Consider the following 19,806-nt stretch of genomic DNA (forward strand, 5'->3'; position numbering starts at 1 on the left):
TTACTTCAACATTCCCTTTGTGGCTGATTGTATTTTCTAAAGATGGTTGTAACAGTATCTCTCATCATATTATTTCAATGTGACCTTGCCTCTTCTCATCCTGAGGTGGGGTTTATGTCCCCTATTCTTGAATTTGGGGGATCTTGTGAATCATTTGTAACCACTGCGGCAGAAGTTATCCTGTGTGACTTTCAAAGCAAGGTTAGAAAAGCTGAGAGCGCTTCTACTTAGCTCAGTACAATGTTGGTCTTGAAGCCTTTAGCAGCTTTGTAAGCAGTCTAGCCTGAGATCGCTTTGCTGCAGGGAAGCGCGAAAACTAACTACCTCATGTGGAGAGACCTTCCAAAGAAGATCTAAGATCAGGAGCTAGAAACTGTTCAGCTAGAACTGCTTTGTCAAGCCCGTCCCAAATTCCTCCCTCACAGATATTGAGAGAGAGAGAGAATAAAATGATTATTGTTTTAAGACACTGAATTTTAGAGTGATTCTATTACATAGCAATAGATAATGACACTTCTTTTCTTGAATCTGCTAATGTATACTGAGATTTGACAATATACAGATGTAGTTAGGAATATACCCCAATGATTTGTTCTGGGATATGAACATTAGTCTTAAAAATTTGATCTTTTACCTTTGGTATGTAAAACTTTTTTCTACCATTCTTTCCTGCACCCATTTGGAAAAGCCATTCCATCTTAAGTATTTAGTAGGGGTATTTTGGTAACTGAAACTCATGTGTATTGGAAAGTGTCCACGGATATGTTTACTATGGCATGAGACCATATGCAGCATCTTTAGAAGTTGTTTTCCTCTGTACCTTAATTTTAGTTACTATGCTATTTGGCCTTCTGTTAGTTTCCTAGGACTGCTGTAACAAAGTACCACAAACTGGGTGGCTTCAAACAACACAAATTTATTGTTTCACAGTTCTGGAGGCTAGAAGTCCAAAATCCATGTTCCCTCTGAAATCTGTAAGGGTTTCTTTTCCCTTTTTTGTTGGCAAATTTGGCATTCCGTGGCCTGTAGCTGCTAACTCCAAACTCTGCTTTGGTTGTTGCATGGAGTTCTCCCTTTGAATCTCTGTGTCTTCAAATGTCCCTCTTCTAAGAACACCAGTGATAACTGGATTAGAAGAGACCCACTTTACTCTAGTGTGACATCATTTACCTTAACTAATTACATCTTCAACAACCCTGTTCAAATCAGGTCACATTCTGATGTACTGGGGGTTAGGATTTCAGTGTATCTTTTTAGGGGGGACACAGTTCTAGCCATAACAGGCCTCAGGGAGATTGGTATAATTATGTTTTAATTATTACCATTTACACATTTTTACTCCAGATTAGATGTGAGTATGGTTTTCTTTAATGGTTTTATTAAAACATACAGCTAACATACAACACTATGTCAGTTTCAGGTGTATACCATAGTTGTTCAACATTTATACATGTACCTAAAGAAGTGATCAGCATAAGTCCGACATCCATCTGGCACCGTACACACTGTCACAACATTATTGACTATATTCCCTAATGCTGTACATTATATCCCCATAGTTATTTGTTTTATACCTGGAAATTTGAACCTCTTATTCCCCTTCATCTTCCTTCCCCCTTTGTGAATGGGGTTTTGAATCAGTGTCCCTGAGGCTCTTACTCTCTGCGTGTTAAGTCCCCTGTCTCTCCAGCATACACACATAATACACAGAAAATTGAATAGTCATTTTTGTTCAGGCTCATTGACCCCTTTGAGAATCTGATGAAAGCAGTGGATTCTTTCCCTAGAAAAATGTACAGGTGTATGCATGGGTGTGCATGCTTGTACACATACACACACAAACACACACTATTTTAGCTGAAACTGTAACATGTTCTTGTGTACCTCCCCAGACCTGTTCATGGACTTCTAGTTATCAATTTCCATTGGTTAGAGATACCTAATCCCCATTTCACTTTTAGTGGAAAAACAAACAAAAGGGAGGGGAAGGAAGGAGGAAGCAGAGGTGTATGCCTAGGATCCCTTTTGTAGCTCGTTGCAGCTTTCTGGGTAATTTTCATGTTTGTGTGATATTTACCATATGCTTAGCTTCTATTCCCTCCCAACCCCTTATATATAACCTTTGTAAATATAAATTTACGATTTATAAAATTATAAATAGCATATTTCTCTGTAAAGAAGAATAATCTAGGTTCTTTTAGGCCTGTACACAGTGTAGAAACAGATCTTTATATCTTGCCACAATATTGGGTTAGCTCTTGATTTCTTTAAATTCTGTGTTATTTTTTGATGATTGTATCAAAGTTTTTTTGAACAGGGTAGTGGTTTAGGGTTTCTGAGTCTGTGACAGAATTATATTCTGTGCTCTTCTTCACTTGTAGCCTTTTCTCCAAAATAGTATTGCCCAAGCCTCACCCTTGAACATCTTAATGAACTTTCCTTTGAAAACAGATTTCTTTTACATTCCCCTAGAAAGGCTATAGGTCATGTCGTTTTGCATGTAATTTTTGACGTATCTATTTCTGAAGCCTGGCATTCATTTGTTGGTTTGTTTTTGAAACTATTATCAAACAAGTATTTAATGTCCATTTTCCAATGATTGATATATATATATATATATATATATATATATATATGCACAGTAATTCTAGTAGTAGTGAATTTATAGGCAATGAATTTTTAGACCATACGGTTTTGCATTGATACCTTTCTCATTTGTAGTTTATTTTCTGACCGTTTAATATTGGGAATCATTTTTTAGAAAAGGGGTTGGCAAATGGTGGCCTGCAAACTGTCTTCCTGTTCTTGTGAGTAAAGTTTTATTGGAACACAGCCATGCCCATTCGATTAGTTATTGTCCATGGCTGATTTTGTGCCTCAAATGGCAGAATTGAGTAGTTGCTGCTAAGATGATATGGCCCACAAAGCTGAAAATAATTTACTACCAGACCCTTGACAGAAACTTTTGCCAAACTTGGTTTAGAAGATTTTGCAATTAATTCCCCCCTTTTAAGGATGTTTGGTGTTCTTTATTTCCTTACCTTTTCAGTTGTGGAATCTAACGACCATTTAGCTCAACTTTCTATCTGCTGCTTGAATTTCCTTCAGTATTCCTGCCAAGTGTTCTTCCAGCTTAGAGGTGTAGAACAGTGAGACAGAACAGCATTAGATGTGGCTGTGTTAAACACAGAAGAATTACCCTGATTGGGAGTCTGACTCCCATTGAAAAGATAGATGAAATACCTTATTTGTCCATTTGCCTTCCCCACTGTCTCCATTGATAGCTTTTGACTCTGGGTTTGTTTATGTGCTGAAGGCACAGAGGAGCCTGTTTTTAATAGGAAGACAACTAAATGGACCTATAGCTGTAGATGGTAGAAATTTTGTAGCACCTGAAATATGGAACTAAGAATCTTTACAAATGCCCTTTGTGAGGTTTTACGGTTTGTGTTCAGTATATACTGATGCAGAAAGAAACATACAGGTAGAGAAAGTCTAGATTTCACTGCAGAATTGTTTTTGGTAGTTCTGTGTACTTGACTGCTTGGTGAATGTCTGGGATCTCTCAGGAGGGGCATCTGATCTCAAGATCAACATATCTTGAGGGGAGATGGATTTCTCACATTCCGTTCAGGGGACCCAGCCTGTCTGAGTCCTGTTCATCAACAGTTTCATAGTTAAGTAATCATCTGGTTTCTAATCTAATAGATTTTCCATCTAATAAAGAAGTGGAATGAAAATTTAATAAAGATTAGCAGAAGATAATTTCTTAATGATATTCTTTTATTTTCACTTTAAGAAAGGTTTGTCAATTGTTTTTTCTAGTAACATGGAAATAAGTTTGTAAATTGATAGAAGACAGTGGAGACTGGCTAATTGAGGGGAAAAATTGTTCTTTTAAATATTTTTTGACATTTTTTTATTTTTCTATTTTTACAAACATAGTGGTTTTTAAAAAAATGTGTAATACATGCACATAGTATGTAATTTAAACATGTACAAAAGCATATACAGTGAAAAGTAAATGCCCATTATCTCTGTTCCTCATTGGTCCATTTCTCCCAGAGGCAACCATCATTACCAAGTTTTTGGCTTTTTTTGCCAGAAATAATCTTTGTATTTATAAGCATATGCATACTCTTTTTCATTTTCCATAAAAGGTGGTGTATCATACAGTATTACATCTTGGCTTTTAAAATTTATCATAAATGCTATTCTATAACAATATATGTTAAAGCACCTCATTTCTTTTTTTTAGATGCCAAGTATATACCATTATAGGAATATATCAGTTTGCCCAGTCCCCTATTGGTGAACATTTAGGTTTTTAATCTTATGCTATCGGTGTTGTAATGAATATATCTTTGCACACACATGAAAGATTTCAGAAATACGTAGAGTTAATTACCGGGTGAAAGGTAATGGGCACTTAAAATTTGATATTGTCAGAGCCTCCTCCCCTCCGCCCCTATAGAGGTTGTACTAATTTAGAGCCCCACCAGCAATATAATAGTCTCTGTTTCTTCTGAACCCCTTACCAATTTTTTTGGTCTTTATAAGTCTCATAAGAGAAAAAATAAATGCTGTAGTTTTAATTTGCATTTTTCTGAATGAGTAAGGTTAGGTATCTTTATAGATGATTAGGAGCTATTTGTATTTTTTTTCTGTTTTCCATCATATCGTTTGCCCATCTAATTAATCGTTGGTCTTTTATTAGATTACAAATGCTCTTTATATGTTACTATGAATTGGCCCTTTCTCTTTGATGTGATATACTTCCTTTTCTGGCCAATTGTAGCATTTTGGAACATTGCATTTCATGTTAGAGACGGTGGGTATGTAATGTAAAGTTGTGTGTGTATGTGTGTACGTGTATGTGAAAGTGGGGTAATATTCTTGATATTTTCTTTGTTCCTTTTCATTTGTCTTGTTAAGTAAAACAGGTTATTACAGATTATTAAGTAGTCTTGGCTCTTAGAAATACTGGGCCTCAGTGGTGACCTAGCAGTGGGAGCGGGTCTAGTGGAGTCTTACCCCTCAACAGTGTGACCTATGGAATCAGAGTCTGTGTTTTCACAAAGTGTCCAGGTCAGTTGTGTGCACATTCAAGTTAGGGGGTGCTAGTAAAGGGGTTCACCTGGCCTAAAAGGCTGTAGCCTCCCAAAAAGGGCATACAGAATACTATTTGGTGGTGGCGGGGGGGGGGGGGGGGCGGCGGCCCATGAACTTAGTTTTCAGTTGAACTGGCAAAAATATTGGAGATGTGGGTTTGTGTGCCTAGAGTAACTAGAGCAGGTGTCTATGGATATGGTTTTGGTTCTCACTAGAATGTCTCATTTCCATAGGGCTCCTGAGGGTCCACAATTTATTAGGATTTAAACAGAATTTCTAAGTAGATGCTTTAGGTTTAGTAACAGGTTCTGGGGCAAGGGAACTGGTGAGAGAGCAACCTGGAGGAGTAGGGTTTAAGTCAGAGTTGAAGGGTCAGTGGAAAAATAAAGTGTAACCCAGGAACTGGGGCAGAAACTCAGGATCTTGGTCAAGACCAGAGGTCCGCAAACTTTTTCTGTAAAAGACCAGAGAGTAATTGTTTTAGACTTGTGGGCCATAAAGTCTCTGTTGTGTTTACTCAATCCTGCTATTGAAGTATAAAAGTGAGAAGGGTTCCTAGACCTGATGCCACATGTATGTGGAGGTTCCCACACCAAGAGGCAGTACTCAGGATGCTGGGACTGTGTCCGAGAATTCAGCTCAATTCTGACACTACTTAGAGAAGCATCAGATTCCACAGATAAAGGGCTCAGTCCCACAGGTCCGCTCCCCACATCAGGGGGCCCAGGTTGTTACCTGTACTTCCAACCTTACTGACTACAAATTTGATGTTCCGAAGACCCCTCCAACTTAGGATGCAAATTGTGAGTCCAGGTTGTTACCTGTACTGCTGACCGACTGGCTGTAAATCAGAGCTTCCCATAATCCCCTCCTCGGGTTCACTTAATTTGCTAGAAGGCTCACAGATTTCAAGAAAACCCATTTACTTACTAGATTACTGATTTATTACAAAGGATATTAAAGAATACAAATCAGTAGCTAGATGAAGAGAAACATAGGGCGAGACCCCAAACAAAGGACTTCTGTCTTTGTGGAGCTTGGGGCCCAGCACAGTGACACATGGAAGAGTTCTTGTTCCCAACTTGGAAGCTCTCCAAAAAGGGCTGACGAGGTGTCCTTTGGGGGTTTTATGGAGGCTTCAATATGTGGTTGTGATTGACTAATTTGCCTTTGGTGATTGATTCAACCTCAATCCCTTCTGCCTCCCAGAGGATATTGGGGTGGGACTAAAAGTTTCAGTCCTCTAACCACATTGTTGGCAACCAGCCTGAACCCCTGGTGGGGTCCAAAAGTCACCTAATTAACATAACAAGAAGACATCTTTGTTTGCTTTCATCACTTAGGAAATTCCAGGGGTTATAGGAACTTTGAGCCAAGAATGGGGGAGAAGACCAAATATGCACTTCTTATTAAAAATTACATTATCACGAAAAGCAAGTATGGATAATCGCAAGGCTGTATGTGGCTGTGTTCCATTAAAGTTTTATTTATTAAAACAGAATAGAGATTTGGCTTTGGGGCAATAGTTTGCCACCCGTTGGTCTAGACTCATGCTATGAGAATAGGAATAAACTGCAGCTTTTTGAGCAGATAGATGCCTCAGAAGCTCATTTAATGTTTAATGGATTCCAGATTTAAGGCAGTAGACTCTTCTATACCTCCACATTGCTGGGGAAATCAGGCCTTGTAAAGCTCTGTTAAGTCTTTTTTCCTTAGGCAGTGACTGGATGGGGCCTTCAGGTTGAAGTTCTTTATTACCTGAACTGGACAAGGTACTAGGTTCTAAAGGTTAGGTATAAAGACTTTTTAATCCTCTTGCTTTATTTCTTCTGTTTTACCTTGAAAATGGGTTAGGTGGTATTTCTCCAAGTTTGGTTTTCAGCAGCCTGCCTTAAATCAACTGTGATTCTTAAATTTGGAGATGGCTTTTGTAAAGTTATTTAAAACTGATGGTGAGGTTGCATCTGGATTCTTGGGCTAAAATTTGAGAACTTAGTTTCATTGTTATATAGGATTTTTTTCTGATAGAATATGCCAATTTTCCATTTTGGTGTTGATGGATGTTTGAATTTTTTCCACATTTAAAATGTTGCAAACAATACTTCTGTGAATCTTCTTCACACCTTTTGGTGTTCCTTAGTAAATGTTACCATACAGTTTTCAAAGTGACTACCCATTTCCACTATACTAGTAGTATTAGGGGAGCCCCAGTTGTTCTACACCACCATCTACACGGTTGAGAACCCCCAGGGCAGAGGGATTACATGGGTATATTGCCCTTAATAAAGCTGCTAAATTTTTTTCAGTCTAAAATGATTCTTTCCAGAAAAAAAGACCATTGAAAATTTTTAGATTGAAATACTACAGATTGGACTGATTGCCGACAGATCATACTGAGAATCACTGCCAAAGAAGTAAGGGGAAGATGAGTAAGGAAATGTAATTATGTGCCTAGTCTTCTGTGTGTTAATTACATTTAATCCTCACAGAGATGCTATGAAGTGGATTAGAGGGTAGGTGGGTATGCTATCTACATTTTAGAGATGAAGAAACTACAGACCCAACAGGTAGGTAAGCTTACTCCCAAGATAAATGACTTGTGAACAGGACTGCTATAAACATTCATGTACATGTACTTGTTTGCGTACCTGTTTGCATTTCTTTTGGGGTATACCTAGGAGTGGAATTGCAGGGTCATAAGATAGTTCTGTGCTATATTTTTGAAGAGCCATCCAACACTCACAGCAGTTGAACTGTTTCACATTCCCACCAGTAGTGTACACGGGTTCCACTTTCTCTATATACTCATCAATACTTGCCATTTTTCATAATGTTTTGATGTTCTAGACAGTATTATAGGTGGTCCAGACAGTATTATGTAGGTGGTATAGTTTTATGGGTTGTTTTTTACTTCATTTTCTATGTGTTGCTGGTGTACAGAAATACTTTTTTTGCATATAAACCTTGTATCTAGTGACTTTAAATTCACTTGGTAATTCTAATAGTCTGTATATTTATTGGATTTGCAATGTACATCTGAATTTCTGATTTCCAAATGCTTATTCCTTGTTCATTTTGTATAGTAGCTATTTTGTGGATGCAATATTCTTGTGAATGACTTGGAGGATATTTATTAGAATTAATTTAATTTCTCTTTAAAATTTTCATTACTTTAGTTTCCTTTGTGGTTGATCCTGTTACCTTTCACTTTGAATCCTTAATTTTGTATTTCCTAGGTATGTAGTGATCTTTGGCTATCTATTCATATTTATGAAGGACAGAGGTTGGTTTTGGTACCTGATGCTGGCTTCCTCTCAGTTTTTTGAGGTCTGTTTTTCCAAAAGAGTTTTTCTCCCAGTGGGATTACTGATTGAGAGCTCTGTATGAGTTTAAGGGCCAGCAGCAGCCAGTTAGCTGGGAACCTGAAATTTATTCTGAGGCTCCAGTGCTATGAAGACTTTTCTTTCGGTGGTTTTTGTTTCCTATCTCCTGCTCTCCCTCATCCCCCATCACCATTTGAGGATGTTTGGAACAACCTCCGGCTCAGCCCTACTTCTCTTTTATCCCTAGCACCCATGCTGGATCCTCTTCTCTGCAGATCGGGATACTAAGCCTGGGAGCCAAAGTTTATACAGGAAGTAAGACTGTGTCATGAGTGGCTCTGCTATTCTGTGAGCAATGCTTTTTAACGACCTTGATTTCCCTATGCCTTCATTCAGCTGCTTTTCCTGAGTTTGATGTTTTCTTTTAGGAGGGTGGGACAGCTCTTGCCTCCTTATAATCCTTTCCTGTGCTTGTTTTGCTTGGGTTGTTACTTCTGCTTTGGCTTCTTTATCATAGTCTCATCTGTTTCTTTTAGAAATTCTTCCCTTCCTTCCCTCCCTCCCTCCTTCCCTCCGTTCCTTCCTGTTTGTTGATGGGCCTATTTCTTATTTTCAGATTGCCATGAATTAATTCTTTTTATAATTATGGACGATTTGGACATAAAACACGTGTCTACTCCCTAGCTTAAATAAAACAAAATACAATTGAAGCTCCTTAGTCTTTTCTGTGATTGTATTGCACTCCCCCTCATGCATCTGTTAATATTATCGTGTGTGCATTTCTAAACAATAAAGAGCATCATTTTGAATGTGTTTGGACTTTGTATAGTGACATACTGCATGAATCCTTCTGCATCTTGGTTTTTTCCATTCATCATGGTTCTTTTGTTTGTTTATTCTCTTAGTATACTATCTTTTCTGCTGTTTCACTGGAATTTGGGTAAGGAGGATAAGTCAGCCAATGTATTTCTTAATATGGCTTTTTTAAAATGGAGATTTAGGCACCTTTTGGATATATTGTCACTACAGAAGTGTAGGAGAAAGGACTTGGTGTTACCTCTTCTTGTTTCAGCTGGTGATGATAGGTGAATATGACACCTCCCCATGTTACACAATCTAGGCAATTGAGTCTTGCTGCTGACCTCCATTTAGTGTTATAAATCCTTTTGGAGACAGAGAGACACCATTCATTCGTGTTTAGGGTTTGACTGAGGTTTAAATGAAGATTTGAGTTCTTATTGCCGGAAGGACTTTTTACAGGCCATTTAGTACAAACTGTACTAAAACCCAGGCTCAGAGAAGGTGAGTGGCTTGGATGAGGTGATCCAGGGGGAAAATAGGGATTAGAAGCTGTTGTTTGTAGTGCCTTATTCTTCCCACCTTACTGCAATGAACCAGAGGTTAAAGTCTCCTTTTGTAAACATTCAACTTTGATTTTTGCCTGTCCTTTAAAATACTTTTTTGAATGCCAAGATTTTATTACATAAGAATGAACATAAATCTTTGAATTGATGCTTATTTGTTGTGTTTTTCTTAGGATCAGAATGGTTTCAATCCCAGAATACTATGAAGGCAAGAATGTTCTCCTCACTGGAGCTACCGGTTTCCTAGGGAAGGTACTTCTGGAAAAGTTGCTGAGGTCTTGTCCTAAGGTGAATTTAGTGTATGTTTTGGTGAGGCAGAAAGCTGGACAGACACCCCAAGAGCGAGTAGAAGAAGTTATCAGTGGCAAGGTAAGTGTAGAAAATAATCATTTGAAAGAGAAACGAAAATGTGGTGTTTGTGTGTGTGTGTAATTATTGTAACCATCAACAGCTTCATATATTTCTTCAGTATCCTGAAAAAATTTAATAAGACATTACCCTACAGAATGGCAGTAAGCTGGATATGACTTGTGATCAGTAGGAGAAAAAAGCTTTCATCTATGATGGGCAAAGTTGTGTAACAAGTTCTAAATTACCTTTGTGGTAGATATTTAATGTGTTTTTGGAATATTTGGGGCAGATTATTTGTAATTACTAGATATTTTAGTCTTCAGAATAATAATAATAATAATAATAAAGAGATAGTTTCTAATGACTCCCTATCTGTGAGATACTATGTTTTGATACCACTTAAAAATTTTTAAGAATAGATTGCTCCACACAGTAGTATTAGAGGGTAGGAAATTCACATATTCCCATTTGACAAATAAGAACATGATGACAGTGGGATCAAATAGAAAACAAGAATATGTCATACATTTTCACACTTGAGAAAAATATTGCTATGCTAAGTAAAAACGTAAGTGAGCTGGAGTAAAATTCTCTCAAAATGAATGGATTTACCTGACATTCATTAATAATTAGTTTAGTATAGTTAGCTATGTAAGTTTTTATTTACTAGGTTAGGTATGTGGTACCTTTTAACCTAGAGCAGTTAGGACTTATGTTTAAAAAACAAACCTCTCAGTCAGTCTGAGCAGTCAAAAAATTGCTGAAAAGTGTCAAAAGATGTGATAATTAATTACAGATTAACAACAACTCTTGTGTTAATACGTAAATAATTTATTAGACATGATTTGTTTTCTAGTCTTTGACCTTTTAGTAGAAATCCATAAAGTACTTAGTAGTGACTAACATTTGAGTATTTACCTTGTGCCAGGCACTGTGTGCAAAGCACCTTATATGTATTTAATTATTACAACAACTTAAGGTAAGCACTGGTGTTAGTCCCATTTTACAAGGTCATGTAGTTAGTGAGTGTTTGTACCAGTGTCTGAACTCTGGCAGTCACACCCAGAGAGAAGGGGCAGATGTTGATAGATCCCATATTACAAATATGGACAGTGAGTCTCAGAGGCTGTCATTTTATCTGAGGTTATGTAGCTGACAGATGTTGGAGATAACACAGATGACTTGATAACAAATCCCTATTATCATTCTACTTTATGGCCTTACTTCCCCAACAGATGAGCAAGTAAGGGAAAGATGATGGAAGGCTTTGTGGCACAATGGGAGGAAGTAGGCTTTAGAGCTTACTAGTGGCAAGAGTTGTAGCTTACACAGTTAGTGAAAGTAGCTTAATTGCCCGAAGCTAATAGCAGTTGGTGCCCAAGTTGACAAAAAAGTAGAAGATGACAAAGAACAGAAAAGAGGGTGAAAGACAGAATAACAGGTAACACATAACAAGAAGTAGTCAGGTTATGGGTTAGGGCAATAATGGGAAGCATATCTCCTAGCAGTGATAAAATATGATAGCAGAAGAGCAATTATGAGAAAAAAGGGAGATACGCAATGAGACATGTATAGACATTTGGGGGTATTTAAATACAACTTTTTAATTGTCTTAACATCGTAGCATTATAATAAAATACAATAAACAATATTAACATGGTGACTTAGAATGAATTAAGAAAAGGCTAAACTATATTTAGAACGTTTTCTATACTGAGCTTTTACTGTTTAGGAATGATTTTCATTCAAATGTAATTTTGGAAGATAAACTTCACTTATGTGTGAAGCATCCATGGTTTTCTTGTTTGTATCATCCACCCCCCCACCCCCCCCAGAAAGAGGTAATTTTAGACGTACGGGGTTTTAACATTGAGGTGTAAGTTAGTAGTTTTTCCTTTTAAAAATAAAGTATTTGATACTATTAATAGGGAGTTAAAGGATACAAAATAATATTTACCTGTTTCCACTCTTCATTTTAGTAATTCAATTTGTCTCTACATGAAAACTTTGAATAATCCTTACTTCAACTGGAAAAACTATTCTACTTTAAGAAAAAAAAAAGTCTACTTTGAGAGCTACTTAGTGATAGTATAACTCATAGTTAGTTACACTTTAATAACATTCTTCCCATTGCCCCAAATTCTTATGCATTTGTGTTTCTCCCACTGTCATGCTATATATCAGGGGCTCTTCAGGTTACCAGAGACATAGCAGTGAACAAAATAAAGTTCCCAGCATTCTGGGAATTTGCATTTCTAGTTAAGGAGACAAGTTAACAAATATATAACATGTTGAGTAATGAGTGATACATGTGCAGAAAAGTAAAGCAGATAAAGGGGATTGAAAGTGATGGAGGTGCTGCTTTTTATATATGGTGATCAGAATAGTTCTGAGGTGACATTTGTGCAGACACCTGAGTGAAGTGACGAAGAATCCATGTGGGTACATGGAGGAACAGTGTTCCAGGCAGAGGAAATGTCAAGGGCAAAGGCTCTGAGATGGGAGCTGCTTGACAGGTAGGTGTAAAGAGCACCTGGACCAGCTGTGGTTTTTATCTTACTGGGAGCTATATGAAGCATGTAAAGTCGGTACTAAGGGTATTGTTCCTTACAATGGCTTTTCTTCCCCCCAGGTAAGCTTTCTGCCTCCTAAAATACAATAAAATTGTTAGTTTATTATTCTTTAAAATTTCTGCTTTTTTGGCTTGAGGAAGAAGACTTCAGACAAATAAATATTTATACTTACATATGAACTGGTATTAACTTTAAACTCATAAAGAATTATCACATGAACTTTATAGGTACTTATTTTGAAAAGTAAGATGTGAGTTAATATTTCAGTATTTACCAACATGAACAAAAGAACTGTTTGAAGAATTTGCCATCTTAAAGTATGGTAGGTACAAAGTTCGTTTTCACTTTTCTCCCAAGAAGTGAGAAGATGGACTATGTTCCATGTGATTTTAAAATGAAAACTGTTTGGTAGGCTAGTGTAAGGATATTTTTTTTTTTAAGTTAAAGTTTATTGGGGTGACAATTGTTGGTAAAGTTACATAGATTTCAGGTGTACAATTCTGTAATACATCATCTATAAATCCCATTGTGTGTTCACCACCCAGAGTCAGTTCGCCTTCCGTCACCATATATTTGGTCTCCTTAGGACATTTTTTAAAAACATGATTTATAGCTTTTTTCCAAGTCACTTTTAATTATAACTGAGCAAGTTATCTGAAACGGTAGATTGACTACAGTGTATTGCAGACTGATACCTTTACCTTGCGGCTATACTTTTTCGTATCCACCAAATGGGTTGAAAGATTCTGTTTAAGGCAGTGATTCTCAAACTTTTGGTTTCTGGACCCCTTTATACTCTTACAAATCAAAGAGATTTTGATTTTGTGAGGTTTTGCTTCAAATGTTTTATTGATATTTATCATAGAAACTATACAGGCACACATTCCATTAGCCATCAGAGTGATGATATCACACATGTGACCTTTGGAAAACTCTTCTCTACCCTTGTGAGAGAATGAAAGTGAAAAATGCAGATGGCATCTTAGTGCGCAAATAGTTTTGACCTTGTGAACTACATGCGGGTGTCTTGGGGCCTCCGAGGCTCCTGGACTCCTCTTTGAAAACTGCTGCTGACGAAGAGTGTACAGTGTTGCTTAGACCATTTGGGGACTGCCTGCTGGCACATGCTTATGGATATATCTAATAGGGGCAAATATTCATGCTTTAAGGAAAAAGTTGACTTTTACAGACATCTAAAAATTAATTTGAACCCAGCTTGGCAGTAAAGATTCAGAGATTGAAGTTGGGGTCAGAAACAAAAGTGATTAGGAAACAATGAGCTTAAATTTGGTACACGTAAGAAACCTGAGTCTGTAGGCATTTCCCAAAAAGGAATTTCGATTATAGCATTTGTTTTGGAATGACAGTGATGCTCATTTAAATATCTAAATTCTTTATAGGCCTGTTGAAAAAAGCCCTACACAGCCACCAGCCAGACATTTTACTTTGAATGAGCTGCATATGCCTTTATGATATTTCTTTGGATGGGAACTAATTGTCATAGCACATTAGCTTTTCTTTGATGTCATGCAGCAGATACTCCTCCTCGTGTTGCTTTTATTTTTGTTTAACTGTGGATTGTAAGATTCTTCCTTGGTAATTTGGAAATTATCCTTATACTTCTTAACTATTCAAATTAGTCTGCGTTAGTCTCCCTTCACTGTTTTTATTCTTTTTCTGATTCTTTACTGAATCCTTTGGGAATCTTTTGCTTCCCTCAAAACCCATGAGAAAGGCGTCATCAAGGGGGTTGTAAGACCACAAGGCTTATTTGAAGTAAAAATGCCTGCATGTGTGTTTTGTTGCCTTTTGTTGATTCATATTGGCATTTTATCATGAACCACTTAGAATGTTTTAGTCCTCCTCCCAACAACCTCCCTCCCCCTACTAAGAGGCTATTTATTCTTATTCATTTTTTATTTTTCAGAAAATACTTATTGTACCTACTCAGTGCTGCATAATTTACTTGAGGCAGGGGGTTGAATTCAGGGATAAATAGAGTCCCTGCCTTAATGGGGCCTACAGTCTAGAGAGTTTTTAAGAGGAAGGAGGGAAGGAAGAGAGAGTGTAGAGGTGTCATGAGCTTGAATAGGACCAGTAATTACAGTTGATGTTTTGGTTGGAATTGAGGGCCTTAGTAAAATGTGAAAGATTTGGGCTTCTCTTCTGGGGTCTCCAGGGTAGTGCTTCAAAAACTTTTCCTCCACAGTAAGGCTAATTTGTAAAGAAAATTAACATCTTCTTAAAGCCTGAAATTTCATTGAACTTTTGTGGTTGAGCCTAAACATATGGCCATTTCAGTATATTTTCAATATAAAGATGCATTGTTCCCAAATATTTGTCTGAATAAATATTTGACTGGAGTCTCCATAAAATGATAGATGTCATTTTATCTTAGGCCTTTAATTCCCTTCTGGTGCATCCACCGTGTAATCCTAGGGCCGCTCATTCCCATTATGTATAGCATTGCTGGTGAATCAGTAAAATGAGTCCTTAAATATATACTTGAAGTTAGTAAGAAACTTATGGGGTAATGCTACTGTGATTTTGGAACAGGAATAAAGAGCACAGGCAATGAGCATATACCATAGTGGGACATTGTCTTACAGTAGAGTTTCTCAAATACAGCACTATTGACATTTTCAGCCAGGTAATTCTTTGTTATAAGGAGCTGTCCTGTGAATTGTAGGGTGATCAATGAACGGCATTCCTGGCCTCTACCCAGTAGATGCCAGCTGCTCCCTTCTCTCATCCTCCCAGTTTTGACAATCAAAAATGTCTCCAGCTGTTCCCTGGGGGCAAATATTGCCCCAAGTTGAGAACCACTAATTTATAGGAATGCCTCTAGGAAAAGAAACTCTATTGGATGGTGAGGATTAAATTAAAATAGTTGACCATAAAATAAATTCTGGAAAGGGACGAATAAAGTATATTAAAGAGGGCATTAGTGAAGTTAGTAAAGTAGGAACGAATTGGGGTACCAGTGGGAAGAAAATGGTATTGAATAAAGAGATGGCGGCTAGGGAAGGGAAGAATATGGTTTCTGATACAACCTGTGAAGCAGCATGATCATGTCTGGGTGGTAGTGGGAGATACCTGATGGGAAGGGGAGCTAAAGGTCATCGGCAATCTGGGAGAATGAAAAAGTGTGGAATAAAAACGTGTGTGACCAAGTTGTTAAAAGTACTTTTCTGGTCATTCCTCAGGATCTTTTTTCTCTTCTTGCTCCTTAAATATTGATATTCTTGAGAGTTTTGTCCCAGGCCTAAATCTCTTCCAACTAGGTGATGACTCAGCAACTGTCTGTTTTATGTAAGCTGAATGGTTGTACTTTAAATTAGTTTCAGAAAAAACTTCGTATAGTCTGGACCTTGTGTGCCTATCACTGCTGCGCCCTGGGTGATCTGCTCCCAGGGCTGCCTGTGTGTGGTTAGTAAAATCTCTGTCTGTAGTCTGACTCTCTCTTCCCTGAACTCCAGACCCAGAGAGCCAGTCACCTCTACTAGACCTGCCTGCTGTGGTGTCACATAAGCACTTTACACGCAACATTCACAAAACTGTTTTGGAAAATCATTCAAAAACCTGTGTCTTTGTAACTGTACTGTCACTTCCAGTGTTTTTCACCTAATGAATTTATTCACTTAGTACATGTTTATCATGTCTATATGTTATGAGGCAAATTCTGCTATTTAGTGCCTGCGTGCTGAGCAAATAGATATGTTCCCTGTCCTCACGGAGTTTACGTTTCTTATCTCATGTCTAGTCACTGGCCAAGTCTTACTGAATTATTTTTAATTTCCCAAACATACCAATACTCTCGCACTTCTAAGTGGTTCTACATGCTCCTTTCTCTGCCTGGAACACTATTCTTTATAATCTCAGGTCTTTCCCAAGATGGGTTAGTTTCTCCTGTGCAGCCCCATAGAACTAGACCTCTGTTTCATTGCTTAACACTATGTTTTAATTGTCCATTTACTTGTCTCGTTTTTCCTAGTAAATTAAGGTCTAGATTTTAGAAATCCGGTTATTTTAAACATTGTCCTGATGTTTGTGCTACTTAAGTATATTCTGAAGGAAAACATGATCTAACCAACAAAGACACATTTTACTCTGCAAACTACCAGCTCTGTGCTTTGGCAAGTTTCTTAACCTCCCTGTGCCTCAGATTCCTCATCTATAAAATGGGGATAATAATGTGGGCCTCATAGAGTGTTTTCTATATACAATGATAACAGTTAAGAATAGCAGCCATAGGATTTCCATAGTTGAAGTTTTAAATATCATGATCCTTGGTGGGGAAGAAGGGAGGGGCGGTGATAAAGGGTTTTAGAAAGTTGAAAAATACTGCCCTAAAATATTTTTTCTCCTTTGATAGCTCTTTGACAGGTTGCGAGATGAAAATCCAGATTTTAGAGAGAAAATTATAGCAATCAGCAGTGAACTTACCCAACCTAAATTGGCTCTTAGTGAAGAAGATAAAGAGATCATCATAGATTCTACCAATATTATATTCCACTGTGCAGCTACAGTAAGGTTTAATGAAAATTTAAGGTAAGTAAAGGTATTTATATGATATTTGAACTTCATCATGGTTAAAAGATCTAATTTGAATTCTACTTTCTAGTCAGGTTGTTTTGAAAGTGATTTGAAACTGTCAATTGTAGCTTTTAGTATCCTACAGACTTAAAAGAATTTCCTTTCTCTTGTTATCTGTTTAAAAACATTGGGTAGCTAGTATATATTTATTAGAAGAAGTTGCCATGAATGTAAATATGAGATAGGGAAAAAGCAAGAAATGGGAGGTATGGAGTAGAAGAAAGAGAAGTTTACCTTGGTTAGGAGTGGAGTGTAAGTCTTAACAACTAATAGCGTTTATTTCCTTTCCTTCCATTCTTTCAGAATCCTATACCCCAGCAGCTTTATTTTTCTACTTCATATATATCCATCTGAAAATTAAAAAAAATTAGGCTCAGGTTTGCAGCTTATAAATTTAAGTCATACCTTGTTTTTGTCTTAAAACTTTGTTAGCAGCGTTGGGGGCAGAGTACATTGGATATAATTTTAATTTAAAAAATAATTTGGACTTCCTTCAAGATGCCTGTTTCAAGCAAAAACATTCTAAATGTTCACTATTTTTAAAAAAATTTAACAGATATGCATTTCAAATAATGGTGTTTAATTTAGAGCATTGTTTTTGATGGTGTGTCCAGAAACACAATTTTAATACAATGTTAATCTAATTTTATGGTCTTATGCCGGTTAAAACTGGCATAGACTTCTTTAGGTTTCACAATTACTTTGAAGGCCGCCTTCTTAAAATATTTTTTCATTCAATTCTGATTATAAAGGGTGTAGAGATTATCCTCTATATTGTCTTTAATTAGTATAGAAGTATAAACCTTAATCGACATTATATAATGTTACAGTTTAGTGCCAAGGCGTCACAATGTATTTTGGCTATACTTCAGGTAAGGACACTGTACATTTCTATAGTCTGCTTTATAGTTTTCAGGGTATTTTCCCATCCATTATTTTATTCCATGCTAACATTACCCACTGGAATAGTGTGGGCAAATCCATGTTACGTTTGAGGAAGCAGAGGCACCATTGTGTAATGGAAAGGGTATGAGCTTTGGAATTACATACCTTAGTTCTAATCTTGACTTGATCATTTACTATGGTGATACTAATTTATTATTTACTTTGTAGTTCTTTTAATGCAGCTATTATGTGTTCATGATTGAAACTTGACAAAAGAATCTGATTAGAACTATAGTAAAATAACATTTTCATAAAACGTGTATATATATGTATTTATATACATGTCTTTTGATACTTGCCAATCATCTTTGGATAATGTAATTTCAGGTAAGTTTTTAGTATGGAACAGTCAGTCTAACAGATATTTTCCCCCATAGTTCTTCTCGCTTTTATTTTATTTTTTTTCATAACCAGAAGAGTTCACACTGCCTTATGAAACCGTTTTCAAGAAAAAAAAACACGTATATAGATACTAGATAATTGTGGTATAGTCCTCATTGGAGCAGGTTAACATTAATTAGGGCAAAACTCATCAAAGTAACGTTTACAAGGAGGACCAAAGTACGGTACTTTCACGGTACCTTCTTTCTTTCTGTTCCTCTGGAGGTAAGCAAGGCTACCATCAATGAAAGGGAAATCTTTCCATTCTTCTTTCTTCTTTTACTAGAGAAACCATAGAGGATGGGATAGGCAGGTGAATAAAAAAGTTTATTGTTCTTCTCTTCCTTGTCCAGGCATGTGTATTTGTTGACCAAAGCTTTGTCATTGAAATTATGAAGCAGTTTTAATGGATATTGATGTCTAAATGGTGATACTGTAACTTTAGATGTGGGCCTGATATTCTAAATTACTGTAGGTTGGCACATAATAACTACTTATAAAACAATTAATCTTTATAACCACTTTTTAAGTTAACCCACAAATAAAAAAATGGCACAAAGCCTTTACTGCCAGGGAAAGAAAATCCAGATTTTGCTCCCAACATTTTACCTAGTAGTTTGGGAGAAACCAAGATAAATTGCTCACAGATCCTGTTTGCAAAGTCCATATAATATAATAGAGGAGATAGAATATGCTTAAATAACCCTAATATAGGATAAAAAATAAGGAGTTACAGAAGACTATACATTAAGGGCTGTGAGAGTTGAGAGGTGGTAAAGCTCATTTATTTTCAGATATGGTGGTTTATAAACTATGGTGGGAAAAAATGGATATCAATTTTAGAAATTGTAGAGAAATACTGACAAAAGACGGGGAGAGTGATATTGAGGATAATAAAGGGAGTTATTTAAATAGTTGATCCATGGGGTCTGGTATACTTTGATAGGAAGGAAAGTGAAGGTAAGACAGGGCGAATGGAGTTGAGAGGAAAGAAGTGTCAAGAAACTAGACAGAAACCATGAGGACAGAAAACAGGCTTAAGGGAGAAATGAAAGGACAGATAGTGTGGTCTGGGCAAAATTCATAGTATGAGATTTCAGAGATGGAGCAGTTTTGGGTGATAGGCCCCAAGTATGAATATGAGAGTAGGTATTCAGAAAG

At 36.9% G+C, this 19,806-nt stretch overlaps 1 protein-coding gene across 10 annotated transcripts in view; it reads left to right on the top strand.

Annotated features, from left to right (window-relative positions):
* The window catches only part of FAR1 (fatty acyl-CoA reductase 1), a 63,159-nt gene that overhangs the window by 12,499 nt on the left and 30,854 nt on the right, over positions 1 to 19,806 (top strand). For 5 of the 10 annotated variants that reach the window (XM_019754476.2, XM_019754478.2, XM_019754479.2 and 2 more), the window contains 2 exons: positions 9,973 to 10,168; positions 17,099 to 17,274. In XM_019754476.2, the coding sequence (XP_019610035.1) occupies positions 9,980 to 10,168; positions 17,099 to 17,274 (365 nt within the window). In that variant the 5' untranslated portion in view covers positions 9,973 to 9,979. Of the gene's footprint in view, positions 1 to 8,682; positions 8,784 to 9,626; positions 9,738 to 9,972; positions 10,169 to 17,098; positions 17,275 to 19,806 lie in introns of those variants that run through there. The other 5 variants (XM_019754481.2, XM_074336030.1, XM_074336031.1 and 2 more) reach the window with 4 other exon arrangements.

The sequence above is a fragment of the Rhinolophus sinicus genome, linkage group LG06 (genome assembly GCF_036562045.2).
Source record: "Rhinolophus sinicus isolate RSC01 linkage group LG06, ASM3656204v1, whole genome shotgun sequence".
Classification (NCBI taxonomy): Eukaryota; Metazoa; Chordata; class Mammalia; order Chiroptera; family Rhinolophidae; genus Rhinolophus; species Rhinolophus sinicus.